At 39.6% G+C, this 21,840-nt stretch overlaps 1 protein-coding gene across 2 annotated transcripts; it reads left to right on the top strand.

The window, feature by feature from the left end:
- The first annotated feature begins 5,053 nt into the window (after window positions 1–5,053).
- On the top strand, window positions 5,054–21,297 carry LOC135520353 (ectonucleoside triphosphate diphosphohydrolase 3-like). Of its 2 annotated transcripts, XM_064945830.1 has the most exons (11): window positions 5,067–5,161; window positions 5,313–5,334; window positions 7,159–7,278; window positions 9,076–9,193; window positions 11,096–11,255; window positions 11,551–11,710; window positions 13,529–13,759; window positions 14,439–14,699; window positions 14,816–14,926; window positions 15,672–15,809; window positions 19,648–21,297. In XM_064945830.1, exons 2-11 carry the CDS (start codon window positions 5,329–5,331, stop codon window positions 19,837–19,839), a joined length of 1,497 nt encoding a protein of 498 aa, XP_064801902.1. In that variant the 5' UTR covers window positions 5,067–5,161; window positions 5,313–5,328; the 3' UTR covers window positions 19,840–21,297. The 2 variants fall into 2 exon arrangements, with proteins under 2 accessions (XP_064801903.1, XP_064801902.1); XM_064945831.1 differs by lacking the exon at window positions 5,313–5,334 and having other exon boundaries at window positions 5,054–5,161.
- Window positions 21,298–21,840: the final 543 nt, after the last annotated feature.

Below are 21,840 nucleotides of genomic sequence, written 5' to 3'. Positions count from 1 at the left end.
AAAGGTGGTATTAAAAACTATTCCCAATCCCAATTGTCCCTGTAATCCATCGTGGCCATTTCCCTATTAGACATTGTTAATTGGGAGAAGACTAGATAGATAATGTGTTTCGACACTGTCATAGACCCGAATGGGAAATCACTGCAAGTCATAAGAAGCTAATCTAATTTACAGTCATAGCTATATCCGAGAATCAGCGTATCCTGTTTCAGTGCTTGCGTGTAATGCTTGTGTTGAACTGTGCTTTGATTGCCATAGTACCACATTGAAATGAGATTAGCACAAAGTGCCCCAGTAATTTAATGCTAAAGAATTTAATGCTAAAGAAGGTTAGTATTTCACAACTTTACATACAAAGCCTATTACCTACTGTACTATGTAACATCCTTTAAGGAGAAGCTGCTTCAGTAATATATTAGAAGTAAGGCTGAAATATATAATGCATTATGATGCTGTTATAACAAGAATAATGAACTGGTATAAATAATTATCATAACATGTACTAAAATATTAAATCTGTTAGCATCAAACAGGCTTCACCTCAGGTTTTCAAATGCATCATCTACACATGCGGGACATTAGCAGCATACTTTCAGATGACTGATTGTATTTAACAGAAGAAAACTGTTCAAATGGGGGTAGATGTCCTGTGGATATCAGACCTAGGTTCAAATAGTACTTGAAACCTTTAAAATACTTAAACTGTGTTCGACTGATCTTGCCTGGCATAATGGAGTCATTCAAATCAATGGAATAGTCCTGAATTGGCAAACATCTCCTATCTGGCGCTCCAGGTAGCCTCAACCAAACTATCAAAGTATGTGAAATCTTTAAAATATTATTTGAACCCATGTCTGGAGGATATCATGGATGGAATGTGGGCCTACTCTAAACAAACTATTTTCTGAGTAATTCCACATTTCTGAGTAGTTTGGTACTTCATGGAATATACAGTTCCCTTTTCTTGTGATACATTGAACTGCTGGCTATCCAATGCTCCTCTAATAAGACTGTCTTTGTATTAGGAGAGACAAATACTGTATGATCTGTCTCTTCTCAAATTATCCTCTTTGATTAGCTTGTCCTTCTGTTGGACTTGCTCATCATTTTCTTTTGTGGCTCCTGCCAGTCACCCAACCGAGGTTCCAAGAGCTTTCGGATCAGGCCACAAGCAAGACCACATACTATTCACGCTATAGTGTCATCTCCGAGTGGGGAGTTTAATGCACTGAGATCATTGGGTTCAATGTTATCAATTTTTGTGTCTATTCAGATGTCGTAATGCAGTTGTTCATGTAGCGAGGTTGATGCTGATGAACTGAAATGGAAGAATTTGAATAAAAAGGTCGATGGAAAGCCCTGTTATGAAAACAATGCATGGGACATTTTATAGTTGCAATGCGATCAAAACAGTTATGTTCCAAAAAGTCAATCACAGATGCTCTCAATAGATGTTGTTGTAATATACATTGCATTTCAGTGTGCAACGTTTTTATGCTTGCATTGCATGCATTGTTTACTGCAGGCATTTCCATAGGTAGAGCTTGTATTAAAATTGTAAGACAACACTTAAGTTTGGGTAAACATTTTGAATAACTATCATAAAACAACTGCAAAAAATATCTTTACTGTCACAGTGTAAGATGAGCACACACACACACACACACACACCATCAATTTGCGCTGCTAACTGAATTAAAGTTCACAATCTAAAAGACTGATGTTCTCAGGAGCTATTGTTTGTGTGCAGAGCTATGAAGACAGAGAGCTTCAGTCAGTATCGGAGATAGTGGAGTATTGCTAGCTTTCCTGCATCTTCCTCCTAAATCTAATTGTAAGGGGCTGCCTTTCCGCTTTCCTCAGACAAACGGGTGTCAGATCACACTCCCAGTAGCTAAAAATACCCCAGTAAATCTCTCTGCGTGATGAATCATAAATCAAATTCAGTTTGATCATCGGCCCTTGCTTTGTATTGTATTCAGCCTTGGACCACACACGAGTCTAGTGGATTTCAATGCAGGCAGCAGTAGTCTAGTTAGCTGTCTTTGTGTGGTACTTTCGACACTGCATGCTGTTACTGTAGGCTATCAAAGGAAGCCTGTCCAGCCTGCCCTTCTGAGTGCTGTTTGAGGTTTATTTGTCCATTGATCTGGACAGCAGACTACAGCAGCATATGCAGCCTCCATGTCATGTGGTCTGTGCATTTCACAGAAGATAAGCCCCACATCATAACGCAGTAAAGCTTCTCGGTTTTCCACAGAGTGCTTCAAAATACCCTGTTGTGGTGCATGTTCAACTGTTTGTGTGTGCTTGCGTGCAATGACATCATGAACCAATTAGTAGGCAATTAGTAGGCAATGCCTACTCACAATTGGTCCAAATCACACAATACACACCGATGCTGTTATTGGAAAGACATCTTCCTTTATCCTTTAACTACAAAACATAGAAATGCACCATTTTGACATGTTGATGTTCTGGTGGTGGTGGATATCATGAATATGAAGTTTAAGAATGATTAAGTTTCCCTTTAACAATGTGAGGCCGCTCTCTGAATTCATGTATCATATCCTGCCATTGTGCCCTTGAGCAAGGCACTTAACCCCCATCACAAAGTAATATAACTGCACTGTTAGTTAGGCTAATGTATAAAACACGTGGTCAACTCTCCATCAGGAGCGCTACTGGGTGTGCAGGCTTTTGATCCAACCCTGAAACACACCCGAGTATGTTTTTCACGGTCCACATTAAGCAGATCATTTTTTTTATGCGGTGTGTTAGCGGGGGGCTGTACCAACATTTCAGGTGAACAAAAAAAAGTATATACCAGCGTTGGCCAACCTTGCTCCACTGATCCCTGATCTACTGGGTGAGCAGACTTCTATTCCAGCTCAGCAATAGAACACTTGATTATCAACCCATTAGGTTCCATAAGTTGAATCATGTGTTTTAGTGCTGGGCTGGAACAAAAGCCTGCACACCCAGCAGACATCCTGGAGTAGGGTTGGCCTGCACCAGTTATAATAGGGTTATACATTGTGTGTCACTTTTAACTGTATACTGCTTTTGGTAACATACACTCTTAGAATAAAAGTTGCTACCTAGAACCTAAAAGGGTTCTTCCACTGTCCCCATAGGAGAACCCTTTGAAGAACCCTTTTTGGTTCCAGAACCATTTCCACAGAGGGTTCCACCTGGAACCAAAAAGGGTTCTACTTTGGGGACAGCCGAAGAACCCTTTAGGAACCCTTTTCTCTAAGAGTGTAGGTGTACATATAACCCAGTATACGAGGATACCCTTAGTCTCTTGGGACATTCATTAGGACCTCATCTGAAGACAGGCTTTCATAGCTCTCCGCATCTGAGGACAGAAAACATCACAAAGAAACAGACTTCATTATGCAAAAATTAGACGGGCACTGTATATTATATTGCTATTATCTCTCTGTCCTAATAATTTCCCTTACTAAGGATTGGAACTGGAGAATCCTTTCACAGTGTCCTCCCAGTAAATTACCTGCCGTATCCAGTAGCCAACTCTCTCCCTTTGCTGACAGCTAGAGCTGCAGTCCTTTCACCCACTTCCATGGCATCTACATGCATTTGGATCTTGTGATTTTACCTTACAATTTTAAGAACTTCAAGTTAGCTAGCTAATTGGAAGTTAGCTAGCTGATGATATTTCATTCACTTAGCTACACAGTAAAGTCAGCTAGCTAGCAGCTCATACACAGTAGCATATCTGTTTGCTTTGCCACACCAGTGGAAACTTTCCAGGTCAAAAAGGTTCCACGAGGAACCAATCTGAGAAGGGTCTTCAAGGAACCTCTGTGTAAAGGTACAAACCACAATATTTTGGTGATGGGAGAGGTTCAATTTTGAACCTTGTCAATAATATATTGTAGAGGTGGCAGCCTATCAGAAGATTGGAGGCATGGATTATTGGAGGCATGGATTATTGGAGGCATGGATTATTGGAGGCATGGATTATTGGAGGCATGGATTATTGGCGGCATGGTTTATTGGAGGCATGGATTATTGGAGGCATGGATTATTGGAGGCATGGATTATTGGAGGCATGGATTATTGGAGACATGGCTTTCAGATTGTTATTTTTGGCTACCCGTTAGAGTAAATGTCATATTAAGTTGTTTCACTGCAAATTTTTATATACCTTGAATAATTGTGCATATTCTTCCAATATAATATTCATATTTTAAGGTTGCTGATTACATATAGTCATAGAATGGTAACCATTCCAATTTTGGATTTGCATAAACTCTTGAGGAACTCATACACCTCTGCAGGGCTCAATGAAGCTTCAAACCTGTCAGTGTTCAACCTTAACATATAATAACAATATAACAGAATAAATGAACAGATAAACAGGAATGTAATTTACTCTTAACGGGTAGACAAAAAAATATCTGTAAGCCACACCCCTAATAAGCCACGCCTACAGTGCAGGAACCCCTCAACTAACCAAAGGTGCAAATATGAACAATTGACTAGCAATGGTTCCTTGAGGAACTCCAGGGGTTCCTTGAAGATCTCTAGGGTTCCTCGAGTCACCACAAATTCTAAGAGTATACTATACTGTATGTCAAATAGGTTGGGTTGATTCACTTACCTCACCTGTGTCTGAGGGTAAAACTAAACTTGCTACAGTGCACCGGATATTGGGTCAAATTCTAACTAATGTTCCATGCATTGTTCTGTTCACTGTGTTCCTGTAGAACTCTGCCTTGTGTTTAAACAATCAATCAATAAATGAAACACTTACCAAACACCCAATTTCAGTCAGTGTATGAGAGTGATCTACTGTAAATATTTAACTCTGGTCGTTATTGCAAAAGAGAATGTGTTCTCAGTGACTTACCTAGTTAAATAAAGGCTGTTGTGTGATAGATTATCTCTATTGTCTATTTCTCCTAATATAAATTAAACAAACATCCACCGCTTTCTTGATATTTGTCTTCTCAGATGGGAGGGGCCTCTGTTGGGTGTTGCTGGCCTGTGCTTGAGGCCCCTCCCTCTTGGAGTACAAGTCTCCTGGCCTATTAAGGCTGATCAATGAGGAATGAGGAGCTGTATTCTTCAGAACACTTACTTATGCTCTGCTGCTTCCAACTGACGAAGGAAGGTCAACACTCACTCTGAGGTAAGCTAACAGATCTACTCATTCATTCAGAAAAAGACCAGGGGGGGATGTATTGTTATCTGCAGGGTAAGATACTGTGTGAGACTACTCATTCTGACCTTTCATATTTAAGCCTATCATTTTTCCTAACTGTTTTTTTTGTGTATTGCAGTTCATTTGAGTAATTCATGAAGGTAATGTCATAACGATTAATTAATAATAACAATACGCTTTATTCCAATTTTGTATTGTCCTTTGAAGGAATACACCTTCAAACCATACTGTGTTAATTAAGCAAATGTTGAACTTTAAGAGATTAACAAAATGAACATGCATGTTTAACTAGGTAAAGAGGTGCAAAAGGACAGGTTTTGTCTTATTCCAAGCACCACAGCAAGAAACACTGTCTTGGTGTGCATGTTCTCATGGAACTCTTTCACCGTAGCAAGTCATGTGAATAAAAACATTGCTGGTATTGTGCCTTGCCTTGGGGTGGAGACTGCTCAGCAGAGACGGAGAGTAGTAAGGTGCTTGGGGCATAGTGCCAATAGGTTGGGGGAGGTCAACATCTCACCCTCAGACACTAAAGGCAACATGATACATAGAAAGCAGAAGTATAATGCATTCTCACTGTTCCCAATGAAAGATTATTGTTAGTTAACCTGCTGAATTCGATATGCATTCTGCTTCAGTATACACATTTCTCCATGTAAGAATGTGCAGGACAGTTAATACTCTGTGGTTTGTATTATTTCCATGTATGAAGATGAAGTGAATGAAACAACAACATGTTCTGTATCTTAATTCATTCAAATCAGTGATTATGTTATGTAAGCTCTTTCAAAGCAGGTAGGCCTAATGCTTTGTGACCTCGATTTTGTGTATAATCCATATGGTGTTTGAGGAAGTAAAATAATATATTTGTTGTTGGCTAGTTTGTAGTCATCCTTGACATAAGGATGCAGTTACACCAGTGGTTACCAAGATGGTCTGAATTAAAAGGTCAGAGGTTAGGACTGTAACCTTATATGAAACTTCATGTCTTTCTGCAGGTAAAAACTTAAGAGTTGAGTGTTTTGGGGGGACAACATTACTACTGCACTACATTACATATCAGATCACTATGCAATTAGAAAAGGTCTACAGCAGGGGTACTCAACTCTTACACTACGAGTTCTGGAGACTGCTGGTGTTCTGTTCTACCTGATCATTAATTGCAAGCACCTGGTATAAATCAGAAGGGAACAATGACAAAATACAGTGGAACTGATTTCGAGATCCAGAGTTGAGTTTGAGGGGCCTACAGTATCCTTGTAAGAAAGAACAACAGCCTTGTTGTTAATTTAACATTAGAAAACATCCCTTACAAGGTGTGAAAAACATTGGATTACCTCTGAGTCTGTGAAAGGCTTCAGCTCTGGAAATAGCTCCCACAGAGTCTGTCATCTCACAAATGACAACTGTGACCAGTGTGCTTGCTCAGAGAGATAAACAGAAACAGTCACTTTATGGCTAAACTAGACCACTGACAGTCCTGTAGCTGATGACACAGCGCTCATGTCCCAAATGGCATCCTACTCCCTGTATAGTGCACACATTTTGATCAGTGCCTATAGGGCTCTTGTAAAAAGTAGTGCACTATGTAGGGAATAGGGTGCCATTTGGGACACAAACAATAGGTGATGACACTGACACACAGAAGAAAGAGATACTGGTGATATAATTGCTGTATTTATCAGCAGTTGGAAGCATGTAATTACTGTGTCATAACGTTCTCAAAATAAAAAATAAATAAAAAAACAGACAGTTTATTTAGCTTATCAACCAACTTATTATTAGAATCAGGTGTGCTAGATTATAGGGTTGGTGCTGAAACCTACAGGATGGTATAGCGCTCCAGGAACAGGGTTCAGCAGCCCTGCTTATTGCATTGGGGTTTGTTCAGTCTGTGTAAGGCCTAGACAACATGATAAATATCAAATGTCAATGGCTAAAACATGCTGTCCTCTGCCCTACAGGAAATGGCAGGCAAGTTTTGGACATATCTAGCTTTCTTCTTTCTCCTGGCTAGTCTGGCTGTCATCATTACTATGTCCCTGATCCAGGGTCATAAGCGTGTCTTTGAGTCACGTCTGAAGGTAAAAACAACAACCACATTACTGATCCTTCTCTTCTCAAATAGCTGTATTGACATTGTAAAGCATTTGCTAAATGACTAAAAATGTTAATTAATTACCTAGTATTTACCCAGACATCAAGACAATCATCACAAACAGAAGGTGACAGATTAGACTGGGTCTCTACAGCCTGTTTAGGAGTCAGGCCAAACTACAGTGAATGGGGGCAGTTAGCATAGATGGCATTATAAAGACCAGGGTGGTTTGTATTCATGGCAGGTTGGTGTTGGGGAAACATTTGCTGTGAGTGGGACACACTCAAAAGGAAGAACGAAGGGACACTTGACTAGTTGACTTGATACAGCTTTGGGTAACAGGGTTTAATACATGATTTCCTATTAATCAAAAGATGACTAAGGTTTAATAACTCTGTGAAATGAACCAATCACCTTTAGTCAGCACACCAGGTCTATATAAGAAAAGGGAAAACTAACTTCAACTCTGCAGGAACTGAGACTCTGAGGTTGGTTCAAATAGTATTTGTTTTCTTTCCAAATTTTTTTTAGCTGTGCTTTATTTAATCTTGCTTTACACAATGGAATGGTACTAATGGAAGTAATCCACAAAAGTGCAAAACCTGCCCATCTACCACTCCAGGACAGGCTCAAACAAACACTCAAAGATAGCAAATACTTGGCCTGTTTGAATCCATGTCTGGGTATGAAATGTGTATTATTGCTGCCTTTTTACATTTTTTATTAGGATCCCCATTATCCAACACCAATGGCAACAGCTAGTCTTACTGGGGCCTGACACATAACATTTACAATTTACATACATTTAAAAACAATAACATGTAGTGTGGGCATGTGTTTGCATCTATCAGTACATGTCAGTACATACACACACACAATACACACAATCAGTCCTTTTGGACTGATGTGAGGACAAACTTGAACCAGAATCTTGTTCCAGAGGGCAGAGCAAATCATTTCTATGGATGTGTCTTCATGCCTGAGTGAGTGTTTCCTGTGTTTACAGAGTAGCTGCATTTTTCATGTATTTACGTTCTGTCCCTGTTCTCAGCTTTATGGAAGTAATAATCACACCATAATGGAGTGCAATCATTGTGCTTCTAGTCAATCAGGAACGGAGTGCAATAATTGTGTGATAATGATGAGGTATTTGATGGACTGTACTTTATGGGATAGTGGTTGTTTACCATAACATACATTATTGCCTTCATTATACAACGATTATGTGCGTGCCACTGCATCATTTCATCATCTAATAGAATCCTCCTACTGTTGGACAGCAATATAGAGTATTTTTTATCAATTGACTTTGACCTGTTTCATTGTATGAGTGAAGTAATCCTGCAGCAGGAGGATTTGATCATTCAAAAAAAGAAAATCTGATCATTTCTAACTGGAAATGAGTTTTGATAGGCTAGAGTAGGCTATAATTTAGGTGTAGCCTATGGTTGCATTTCGGATACACTTGTATATCGTAGTAGAGATCAATATCTATCTTGTGTTATTGAGCTATACAAAACAAAGGTTGTGTATGGCTGCATTTCAGATACATTTCTGTACATTTGAATGTTGCAGCAGTAGGACCTAAGGTAGTAAGACATTTATTCTGTCTGGTTCTTTAGCGTTTGAGCGAGCGAGAGAGAAAGAGAACTGCGGGTTTTCAGTGAATTAATAGCAAGGCTCATCTGCAACAACAAAGTGATCAAATGAAGATAAAAACATCTGTATATGAACTAGCATCTTGAATATGTAGTGTGATTTCCCTGCTCTCCTCTGTGTGCAGTATGGCATAGTAATCGACTCAGGCTCCTCCCGCTCTACTGTGTATCTGTATCAATGGCCAGCCGAGAAGCAAAATAACACTGGAGTGGTGAGCCAGACACTCAGATGCATGGTCGCTGGTGAGTCTGCATGTTTTTTTATTTATTTTATTTTATTGGCCCAACCATTTTCAGAGAACTAAAAAATGTTTTATTTTCACAGCTATTTTGTGAAATAGACATTTTACATATATGCACAGTATTACAAAACATAAATATATGTTTGGGATAAACATATTAAATGTGGATACATAGTACTGAGACATATCCGGTGAACATGATAGTGTTTTCGGTCCTAACTATTCTAGAGCATCAGCTTTTAATCCCACCCCTCAGCTACTTTCAGCCCATCCCACCTATCTCTGTACACCACCCTCTCTTGATTTCAATGTGACATATATTTTTCAACTGTGCTGTGATGTCTTACATCAATTCTGAACCTTTCCAATCGCATAGTATCCACAAATTGTAAGTTAAAGATGAATATATTTGCTGAGAGTATTATTATATTGCTGATATATTGACTTTTGCTTTCCAAATCGTCCAATGGTACAATTTGTAGTGTTAATTTGAGATGAATGTTGTTATTTTTCAGGCTCTCCTGAACCTGTGACCCCAACAAGCTACATGGGGGCAAAACCAGAATAAATTATCGAATGATTGTCTCTTCGCAGTTAAATCTGCAGAGCTGAGATGGTTGTATACCTCATATACTGTATACTGTCTAACATTATGCAGCAAGAATGCTGTATAATAATTTACATTTAAAAACGGAGTCTGTATGCTCATATTGAGATGCAGTGTCACTGGTGAGTCTGCATCGAAATCTGATGAACCTGACACATTCTCACACAGGTCAAAATCTTGTCCTCATATTTTTTTTCTTGTATTTTACCCCCTTTTTCTCCCCAATTTCGATCTTGTCTTATCGCTGTTACTCCCCAATGGGATCGGGAGGCAAAGGTGCATCCTTTGCATCCTCTGAAACATGACCCGCCAAACCGCGCTCCTTAACACCTGCCCGCTTAACTCGGAAGCCAGCTGCAGGAAACACTGTACAACTAACGACCAAGGTCAGCCTGCCTGGCCTGCCAGAGCGTGATGAGACAACTAAAGCACCCCCAGCCAAACTCTCCCCTAACCTGGACGACGCTGGGCCAATTGTCCTCTGCCTTATGGGACTCCCGATCAGGGAAGGTTGTGACACAGCCTGGGATCAAACCCAGGTCTGTAGTGACACCTCTGGCACTGTGATGCAGAGCCATAGACCGCTGCGCCACTCGGGATGCCCTTGTACTTATCCTTTTATGAAGATGCCATAATACATTACATTTTGGAAAAGGACTTGCATGTGAAATGCACTTATCATCATACAGCCTTTCAGTACTGTATGTCATACTCCTTTTATATACTATGTTGAAGGGCAATTCCGCCACTTTCCAAACTCATATTCATCATCTCCAGCACCAACAAGTGTCGTAATATGTGAAAAAAGGCGGGTTTCTCTGATATGTGGTTAAAAAGGTAAGAAGAAAGGTCCTAAAACAATGCTTCTCTGTGACATCACAAGGTAGGATGAAAAGTTTAAAAAACAGCGATTTTCAAAACCAGCAACCTAAGTTTCTAGACCATGGAGGGTCTTTTCTTGCTCCCACGTCACTGCGAACCTCATAGTGTTTGAAAATAATATTTTTTTAAAAACTTTTGATGATGTCATCAGGTAGAACTTTTTAACTTTATATTTTTTTCTACAAAACATGTACTGCTTTCACAAATGTTGAAACTGGTCTTGTGCTGAAGATAATGAAAATGAGGTTGAAAAGTGGTGGAGTTGCCCCTTAAGCACCTGGTTTAAAAGCACTATACATTTAATCCAGTGTTGTATAGTGATGCAGACTTGCTAGCTATCTAGTGCATCAATTGCTTGTGACTTTGAGAACAAGCATTGTATGACTCTGAGCTCAGTCTGATTTGATTCCCTAGGCCCTGGTATCTCGGATATGTTAGCTGACAATGCACAGGACCAACAGTCCTGGGCATCGATCAGAGAATGTATGAACAACATCACAAAAATCGTCCCCGCAGACCAACACAATTCAACCATCCTCTACCTTGGGGCAACTGCTGGGATGAGACTGCTACAGTGAGTTGTGGGTTTGTCTTCCTCCAGTGTGAGCGTACCTCATCTTCTAGGTATGGAGTCCTTTACAGTCTATCTGGCTGACCTATCTCTGTTGTTGCACTTCTGGGAATGGATCCATGGTAGATACAGAAGTAGATGTGTGCATTGCCACACACATGCACACATACTGATCCCACACACAGAATACTTATAGGTTTTACACCATATTTAATCAACCTACTGTAGGTCTATTATTGACCTCTACATTCTCTACTGGAGATACAACCTCAAAATGTATCTCTCTCTTGATTACAAGTTCACAGAATGAAACTAAATCCAATGAGATCTTAAAGAACCTGCAGAACTACCTCCAATCTCTGCCGTTTAACTTCCAAAACGCCTCCATCATGTCAGGGGACGAGGAGGGGCTGTACGGCTGGATCACCGTCAACTATCTGATGGGGAACTTCCTGGAGGTACATTACAATTTTACATTAACTACAAAACCTTTACAATAACTTTAGAATTACCTAAATAACTCGTAGGCATACAGTGGGGTTGATTAATACTTATTTTCCACCATAATTTGCAAATTAATTAATTAAAAATCATACAATGTGATTTTGTGGATTTTTTTTCTCATTTTGTCTGTCATAGTTGAAGTGTACCTATGATGAAAATTACAGGCCTATCTCATATTTTTAAGTGGGAGTACTTGCACAATTGGTGGCTGACTAAATACTTTTTTGCCCCACTGTATGTATATGTACTGATGTGTGGGTAACTCTCAGTAATGTGTGTAAGTGTATGTAGGAATTATTTTTGGTTCTATTGTTCTTATTTAAAATGTGTATCGTTCTGTCCTTGAGCTGTTCTTGTTTATTGATGTTCTGTATTATGTCATGTTTTATGTTTTGTGTGGATCCCAGGAAGAGTAACTGCTGCTTCAGCAACAGCTAATGTGGATCCCCCCCCCCCAAAAAAATGGAAATTTGAACAAAAAATCAATGTTTATACAGTATATACTGTATAAATGTAGGGGGTAGATCAGCTTAAATATTGCAGACAGATTGTGGTTTATATCAGTGTAATAATTATATGGAAAGTGGAAATCAAAACTGGATGGTTTTGAAGGAAAATATATATATTTAAAAAAATTATATATATATATATATATATACATATATATATATATGGGGGGATTGGAAATGATGCAGACAATTATTTCCAATCCCCCACATATTTCTTCTTATTTTTGAAATATATTTTCCTTCTTTATTATTTGACCATAACCCTACCACCCCTCCCCTAATTGAAGTTAACTCATGGACAACAATACTTAGGCTCCTACTTCCAGCTTATACATACCATATACATTTTATGGTTCACGGTACAGTTTACATCAGTTACCTTATATTTGATACATTTTTTACCCTTCAGCTACCCTCAACCCCTCATTTATTTCTGAAAAACATCCAGTTTTGATTTCTATTTGCAATTTTTTCTTTAACTGCGCTGTGATGCTTCACAAAAGTTCTGAACCTTACTATTCTCAGTTTTTATAGATTGTAAATTAAAGATGATTTAAAAAAAAATAGTTCTATTATATTATTGATCGAATGACCATGGCTTTTCATGTCACCCAGCAGTGCTTTTAGCAGAGTTAGCTTTAGGTAAATGTGGTGATTTTTCAGACATTCCCGAACCAGCGACCAAAAACAAGCTACATATGTGCAGTACCAAAACAAGTGACCTAATGAATCTGTCTCCTTGCAGCAAAATCTGCAGAACTGGGATGGTTGTATCCCCAATCCATTAAATTGGTTGCAAGGATTTTGTATAATAATTTAAATTGAAAAACTCAAAATTTTGAATCCGGCGTTGTTTTGTATACCAGTTAATAAACCATGTGCTATGGAATCAGCACATCAAACATCTCTTCCCATCTACTTTGCAACCTGTATGGTGCAGCTGTCATTTTTTGTCCTTAAATGGAACTGGTATATTTTTTTATTGATCCAAAAATATTTTGACCAACTTTGGTCTTCAATGCAGGGCCGACAGACAAGTTCCTTAGCTTCTACAATGCTTAAAATAAGACTGTTTTGCTGGCTCTATATTGAACCTTTTTGAGGGCCATGCATGAAGCGAGCCATTGAACCCTTCAATATTTATTCTAGCAGTGTAGGGTTTATATCTGAATGAATTTATCACAATAGAGTATGGTTCTTATCACTGTGTTTCATAAAGATCATAATTGATTTGAAAACATCAATCTATCCTCTGGTTTGTAGAGAAACATATGGAACATGTGGGTGCGGCCTGCCGGAGGGAAGATGGTGGGCTCCATGGATCTAGGAGGGGCGTCCACCCAGATAGCGTTCACCCTCCCAGATCCCAACGCCCGGGGAACAGACATCATGCGGGTCTCCCTCTATGGCTACGAATACAACATCTACACTCACAGCTTCTTGTGTTATGGGAAGAACGAGGCAGAGAAGAGAGTCCTTGCTACTTTAGTGAAGGTACTGTGTAAAGGAAATTTGGGTTTACTTCAAATAGTATTTGTTTTCTTCCAAAGACCTGATTGGTCAAGCCTGGGCTGGGACTATTCCAGCGGTAAAGTAGTTGAAAGAAAATAAATACTATTTGAACCCAGAATCTGTTAGGATGTCATCCCGCACATTCATTCCTGGCAGCATTGTCAACATGATGATGATGCTGCTGCTTTTATACTTAGCTAAGTGTTGTTTTTTGTGTAAATAATGCAATCCCTCTGGCTAAGTCCACAACACCCATTAATATCTAATTACCACACCCTATGAAATCTGAGGACACCTCATTACCTTGACACTTTACTGTCTCTCGGAGATGAGGCAAAGTGCATTATGGTATTAACCGTATTGATCTGTCCATTTCTATATGGTTTTCTTTGCAAGCTTGGTCGAAAAGTGTCTGTTTTGCTAGGATGGTAGATAATGCATGCACAACAGAAGACAGCCATTTTGAGGAGACAACAATGTAAATAGTTGTCCCACTTTACTTGTAGTAGTTCTTATACCTGTGTAGCCGACTAACGCTGTAATTACTACAGTAGACAAGAGGTTCAAGCTCAGCAATTGATCCTTTGGATTCCTTCTTCATGAATGTTCAAGTGACACACTGTAAATACTTTTACTGTGCTCTCTTTGTCTCACCGATCAGAACTCTGAGAACGCTACACATGTGACCAACCCCTGCTTCAATCTTGGTTACAACATGACTGTGTCGGCTGAGTCCATCTTTGGGACTGAGTGCATAGAAACGCCTGCCAACTATGACCCCAAGCAGATGATCACCCTGAAGGGGTCATCAGACAACGGAGCCTGTAGGGATGTGGTGCAATCCATATTTGACCTGACCTGCACGAAGAACTGTTCCTTTGACAGAGTATACCAACCATCCGTGGGACCCGGGGACTTTCTGGTACACGCGCACACGCACGCAGACAGACAGACATACTGTATATATAGGGCATATTTTGCAGTTATCCATAAAATATTGTGTCTGTCTGAGCTCCTCACGTGTGTTCCATCCCTCAGGCCTATGCTGGGTTCTTCTACACTGCTCAGGCTGTTGGGCTGAAAGGCATTTCACAACTGGACCAGTGGAACTCCTCTACCTGGGAATTCTGCTCCTGGGACTGGCCCACCGTGAGTCCATGTTGTTGTTGTTGTAGTTGTTGAGGTTTTTGTTGTTGGTGATGATAGAGGTCACTCTGCTCCATGGACTGGACCCCTGGGAGTCCTTTTACACTGGCAGCTACTGACGTAGGATCTTAATTTGAGCCAGTGTGCTACAGCAGGAAAATAATCCTGCAGCAACAGGAAATGTGAATTATTATGTGGATTATAATTAATGGTATATTTTGTAGGGGATTATACTTTTTTTCGTTAGGGCAAATCAAGTCTGAAATTTCAAAACTAGAATACACTACAAGTTTCTCAGCAACAAAAGAGTGATCATATTAAGATCCTACATCTGTGCAGCAATTTTCACATTTATAGCTGTGACAGAGAAAGGGAAGAGCTTGACATTAGCTAAAATAGGGGTAAGCATAGAAGTAAAATATGAGTAAATAGATGTTCTATTTAATGATGAGGATAGGCTTACTCCACCTGAGAAAGAGTGGCCATGCATTCCACTGTACTGTACCATCTGAGGTTCATTTATGGGAACCTTTCCTGGGTGCTGTTTTACATGGAACTTCATACAGACAACAGAGACATATTTTGTAAGACGGGTGCTGTCCAACAATTATCAAGGTTATTGCAATTATTAGATGGTTATTGTACTATTAGAAATGTATCAGAATAAATTATTAGAGAATTGCCTCAACACATGGAAAATGTAATGGATAGACAAATGGAATGTTGTTGTTTTTTCCTTTTTTCTTAGCTCACGCTACAAAAGGGCTGGATAGCTGAAAAATACAGAAAGTCCTACTGCTATTCAGCACATTACGTCCAGACATTACTTGTAAATGGCTACAAGTTCAATAAAGACACTTGGAAACACATTGACTTCCAAAAACAGGTAAGTGTAGCAGAATACAGCCAGGTACCTTGGAGGATCCAAACACATGCTTCCAAATGAAACACATGTTTTTATGGTCATATACTGTACTGCAAAAAGAGAAACCAATATAAATGGTGGGTATACTTTCATTAACAGAGGTCAAGATCTTGACAAGGATGCGGCTAGAATTGTTTCCTATTGCCCCCAGGAAATGGAACTTGTGATGGAAGTCCAGACTGGAACTTCCAGCTGAAGTCTTTGCCTGTTAGACTCAATGAAGTGTAACATGAAGTTTTTCTTTCAAAATCAAAGCACAACACAGACTGGTTACAGTAGCTTGTTTGACATGATGAAAAATGGGGGATTTGTCCCCCAAGATGACGATTCTCTGTTTTTCATTCTTACAAACTAGCGAGCTCTGTCCTTTGTGTTTTGGGTGTCAGGAGAAATTGATGCCCTTTGTCCCATCATCAGAGGGGGTTGAAAGGAATGATTTCTTCAGTGGAAGAAAAGACAGATTTTAGAGTCATTTTCCCCCTGGGGGTGTAGTTTGCCTCAATTATTTATAAACGGCAATTACTCTTCTAACTTGTAATGTTCATTATTCATTGTTGTCTTTCAGCCTTTTCCAATAGACTATTGATGTTAAAAAAGAAGGCAGGTCGCCCTTGATACAAGTCAGTATTCCAAGTCCATCCATGTCTGGTGATGTTGGGAGACGATGTGGAAACCGGCCAGTAGGGGCAACAGTGAGCACTGTTATCTTCAATTAGGTTTAGGTTTTGCTAGGGCGTTGTTGACGGGATGGCGGATGGGCATAAGTATCTATAACTTCGAAATTTGACGTTTGAGAAACATGGATGAACGTCTAATTCTGATGTGAGACTGAGAGCTTGTAGCAAAAAAGATATGATAGAGGATGCCAGAATTGGGAAAAGGGTCAGGATTTCTGAACTCCAAATCGACCACTAGTCCCTACTCTCCTGCCACTCATGTAGATCAGAGAGGATTGGATAGGTGGAAGTAGTAAGGAGATATTTCCACCTAGCCAATCAGAAGGTAATATTGACCTAATTTTTATACTGTATCCATCCAATCTTATCAGATCTAATGTAGTGCCTAGGATGTAAGGGCTATGTGACCATTTGGAATTGCGCAATAATCTGTTTTTAAGTCTGTTTGTCCCATAAATCTTAGGCTGGGGTGGGGTGATGGGGTGATGGAGATAGGGGTTTATAGGTGTGGCAGTGAAACATTTGAGGTTTTGAAAAGATAGGTTTAAGCTTCCTCAACTACATAAACCGAGGCAATGCATTCCATGACTATTGGGATCTGTAGATAAATAAGGAGAACAGGTCAGTTGTGTTGAACCATCTGGGGTTAATTTATGAGGACCTCAGGTAGCCTAGTGGTTAGAGCATTGGGCCAGTGACCGGAAAGTTGCTGGATTGAATCCCATAGCTGACAAGTTAAAAATCTGTCGTTCTGCCCCTGAGCAAGGCAGTTAACCCACTCTTCCCCGGGCACTGAAGACGCGAATGCCGATTAAGGCAGGTCCCTGCACCTCTCTGATTCAGAGAGGTTGGGTTAAATGCGGAAGACACATTTCAGTTGAATACATTTAGTTGGATAACTGACTAGGTATCCCCCTTCCCCTGTCTTGTCTGTCCCCTAGGGTGTAGGACACAGTGGTATTCAAAGGTGGGATTGCCAAATTTAAAACATTTTTAAAATTAAGAGTACATACTATTTTACTGGACAATATACAATTTTTTTTAATGAAAGATCATTTGAAAACTACAATTTTATGGAATAAATGTGTTTATTGCTTCTCTTCATTTTATAAGAGAGCTGAACATTTCATGAATTGAAGGTTATTTGTTGATGTGAAAATCAAAATGTACCAATTTTAAGGTTGTATTATTAGATTTGGGGTGGGCTGGGATCGCCATAATTTCTAACGAAAAAAATGGGGCAGCCAGAAATTCCTTGTTCCGTTTCCGGTTCTTTTTTATCATCTCTTCATATGGGACCCAGAACTTAATCGAGAAGCTGACCAAAGAATTTAGTTTTGGGTTAACCAAGATTAGGTTGTAGGGCAGGGCAGACTAAACTGGGGCCCGTGGGCCAACGTTTGGTTTGACCCGCCAGAATAATTTTTTAAGCTTAGTCAGAGTTAGAAAAGTAGAATACACAAGGTGCAATTTCGAAATTTGGTAGTGTATTAGCAGTCTACAGTTCTACTAGTAATCATCACCAAATGAACAACCAGGCACACAGGGCATGTTTCCTGGAGCCCTGACCTCTAGGGGGGCCCCATTAATTTTGTTAGTCACTCAGAAAACATATGAACATGGCAAAATGTGTAGAATGGCAGGAAATTCGCTTTAAAACTGCAACAAAAATCACCTCATGGCAAAATGTTTGCAGGATATTACCTTTGAAACTGCAACATTTTCTCAACTTCCTATGGAAACATGAATAGAATTGCATGAAAATTGTTTTAAAACTGCCACATTATCTCTACACCTATGGCAAATGTGTAGAATTGCAGAGAATTTACTTTAACACTGCAACAAACAAACAAAATAACTACCAAGAGGGGTGGCACTAAAATGTTTTGCCCACGAGGTGGGTGGGTGGGCCTCCCAACCAAATGTCGATTAGGGCCCCCATAATGGCGCTTCTGCCTGATGTTTTCCTGAAGGTTCCAATACCTTTCTGATGCATTTCTGTTACTTCCTGCTGAAAATACAAATTGTTACACCTTCCTATTTTCAAGTTATGAGCCTCATGAACATATAGACCGTTTCTGTGCCACAACGGTTACATTTTTTCATTCATCTTTAATACTGGTAATAAGAATGTGTTGATAGGTGTCAAGTTATATTGCTACAATTTTATTTTATTAATGCTTGAAGTGTGATTTTATGATGGCTTACTGAAAAGTTGTTGTTTAAATACCCTAAAAAGCTAATGTCTATTTGTTCAGCCGTGGCCCATCACTCAGCTATGGTGTAAGGCAGGGGTCCCCAAACATTTTTGGTCTGTGATCCCATTTTTATATCAATAAAATGTTCGCCACCCCATCATGCAAAAAAAGTGATGTAGTCAACGGCCAATATTAACTTTTTAAATAGGTGCTATGACAGTTTATTACAAATCAGTCTGACAGAACTTCAATCTGAAGAAAGTATAGTTTGAAGTGGCTGAATTGCATCAGAAAGGTATTGGGAGGTTCAGAAGATCATCAGGCAATAATATTGTATGATCTTCTGTGTAGAAAATAACACATAATTGATGTCCCCCCCCCCCACTATGATTTAGTCTTGTCCACTCTGTTCTAATGAGGCTTGTGGACATTGTGGAGGGTAACAGACACATACATGTTCCTGAGAGTCTCATCTTTCAGTGATGGGGTCATAGTATTTTGTTAAAACAGTTAACAAGTTAAAACAACTTAAACAGTTCAAAAGATAAAGCCACATGTGTAGGCAGAAAACAGAAACCCCTTTGTTTATTACAACCACATCTAGCGGCTACCAGAAGTTACTGACACAATAAATCAAGCGACCCCGGTTTAGTTTCACTCGCGACCCCATTTTCAAATCAGGAGACCCCTAGTTTGGGAAACACATGTCTGTTTTAAGTGAGTCTGTCTGTCTGAAAAACTGTCTTGTCAATCCTCTACTGTGTGGTGTGCCCCCTAGGGGTCGGCAGGGGGGCGCCGGGTAAAATGACCCAGGTGAAAAAGTCTGGGAACCCCTATTCGCAGGTGTAGGGGCTTGTGGTCAATAGTCTGTTTTAAGTGAGTGTCTGTCTGTCTCTCCTCACGCTGTCTCTCTGTCCCCTCCAGGTACATAACACAAGTATAGGCTGGAGTCTGGGCTACATGCTACATACATCTAACATGATCCCTGCTGAGGCCAAGCTGGTGCGTCTGCCCATGACCAACTCTGTGTTCAGTGGCCTCCTCTTCCTCTTCACCGCCCTCACCATCGTCAGTGTCATGTTTCTGATCATCAAGGCTGTGCGTGCCTGCTACTGACCCCCACTAGAGGGCAGAGTGTTCAAATTACAGTTACACCTAGGGTTGCAAAATTACTTTCCCAAAATGTGTTTTTTCCAGAAATCCGGGTTGGAAGATTCCTGGAATCAGGAGGGAATGAACAGGAAATCTGGGAATCCTCCAACTAGGATTTCTAGAAAACCTTGGAATTTTGGGAAAGATACAGCAGTTTTTTATCCATAGTTACACCTGATGGAGGAAAGTGCTTCTGGTCCCACCCAGACACAGTTACAGCAGACGACAATAGAACATGGATAGGAGGAAGGTATTATCACCAGATATTATCATCATCAGTTAAAGAGATTTAACAGGATCTTAAAGCCCACATGCAGTCTTATTCATTTTATGTTTTAAATCAACGCTATATGTCTAATAAATCACTGTGTGTTTATTTCATGAAAATAACTCCAAACATATTTGCTATTATTTATTTTCCTGAGCCTCCTTTTGCCATTGAAATGCTCAGTCTGATTGTGTGGGTGTGTTGATACAAATGTAAATATATTTACATACACATCCCTGATTGGCAGATAGGATCGTCTAGACTCTAGACTAGAGCCTACCCCGCTTACCCCTTCAAAGTAGGATGGAACATATGCAAATAAATGTTGACTGGTCATTGGTCAAAATAATCAGATTGTGATGTCATACTGTGGGCCAAAAACTCCCTCCCACCTAAACAGTGTTGTTTTGACCTCATAGTGTAGAAATATAATTTAAAAAAAGGGGGAAATCACGTTTTGACTGCACTGCCCCTTTAAGCACTTACAAAAGCATAACATATTGTACAAATTGAAATTCGTAACATATCATATGCATTGCAGGGGACTAAAAATCATGTTGCAAGAGGTATCATATCATACAAAATGGATACAATAGTACACGATTGTGCAACATTTTTGGGGTATTTTGGGGTACTTTCAAAACTACTGGCTGAAATTATACAAAACATAATAATGTATCTTAAGAGTTTGAGTGTTTTCAGTGAGAAGATACACTTGAGGGTCAGTAATGCATTATAAGATCTTGTTTGGTGCTTTAGGCTCATCCCAAACAGATGAATGAGACAATTCTAAGAGATTCAGTGACTTCAAACGCTCAATTGGTCTTTAAAGTATGATAAAAGAGAACTATTAATTGCATAATGAACTGAGCAAAAATGATCGCCATTTGCACTAAGTCATCAGCTATACAGTACTGGAGATCGGGAGGTTGAATTAAGGTAGAAGGTAGCATGGTAAACACCTGGAATGACTAAAATCTCTTTATTACATATTTTGCTGGATGGCATTGTCGGTTATCTACGTCCGAGATCTTGCATGTTTCTCGTCTGATGTACTATATCAGCAAATCCTTGTCATGCGGTCATTTTTTGTTGGTTGAATGTTCCATATTAACAATAAACTGAACATTACCCATGATGTTATCATCTCTAGACTCCAGCTAGTTATATCTGTTTTCTCCCTCTTTTTTTATTTTACCTAGCCTACTTCCCCCTGTAGACTTTATGTATGTGTTCTGATTCACCACACTTGTGTGCACTTGTACTTTCCCCTTCAGAAGGGCGGAGATTTGGGATGCATTTTCATTTTCAATCCGTTTTTGACTGCAATTCAATGTGCCCTAGGTTGACAGCTACAGTACCAGAAGGGGGCAGTCCTTGACCATAACGATTTACCTAGTGAGCCAAGAATTGACATCCTTTGTCCATTGTCTTTTAATCCGTTCATGGTTGAAAAGCACCTCATCTTCAGAGAAATCAAACAGTTTTTTCTTCATCTCTGAAGAGGATAGAACCCTATGTGCCAGTTTCCCAGACACAGATAAAGCCTAGTGCGAGACTAAAAAGCACTTTCAATGGAGATTAGGTTGAGCATGTTTTTTAGTCCAAGACTAGGCCTAATATTTATTACAAAAAATAGGCTATGTGTTATTAGTCAAAGTTATAGACCTAATTGGTAAGGAGTCTCTGTTAGATCT

The sequence above is a fragment of the Oncorhynchus masou genome, chromosome 29 (assembly GCF_036934945.1).
Source record: "Oncorhynchus masou masou isolate Uvic2021 chromosome 29, UVic_Omas_1.1, whole genome shotgun sequence".
Classification (NCBI taxonomy): Eukaryota; Metazoa; Chordata; class Actinopteri; order Salmoniformes; family Salmonidae; genus Oncorhynchus; species Oncorhynchus masou.
Note: the sequence above shows the minus strand (reverse complement) of the source record. Positions and strands in the feature narration are given on the sequence as shown.

Bases quoted from the DNA above. Each gene is read 5' to 3' on its own strand.
- LOC135520353 (XM_064945830.1), top strand. The intron at 13,760-14,438 runs GTACTGTGTAAA...CTCACCGATCAG, and splicing joins TCCTTGCTACTTTAGTGAAG to AACTCTGAGAACGCTACACA. The intron at 14,927-15,671 runs GTGAGTCCATGT...CTTTTTTCTTAG, and splicing joins GCTCCTGGGACTGGCCCACC to CTCACGCTACAAAAGGGCTG.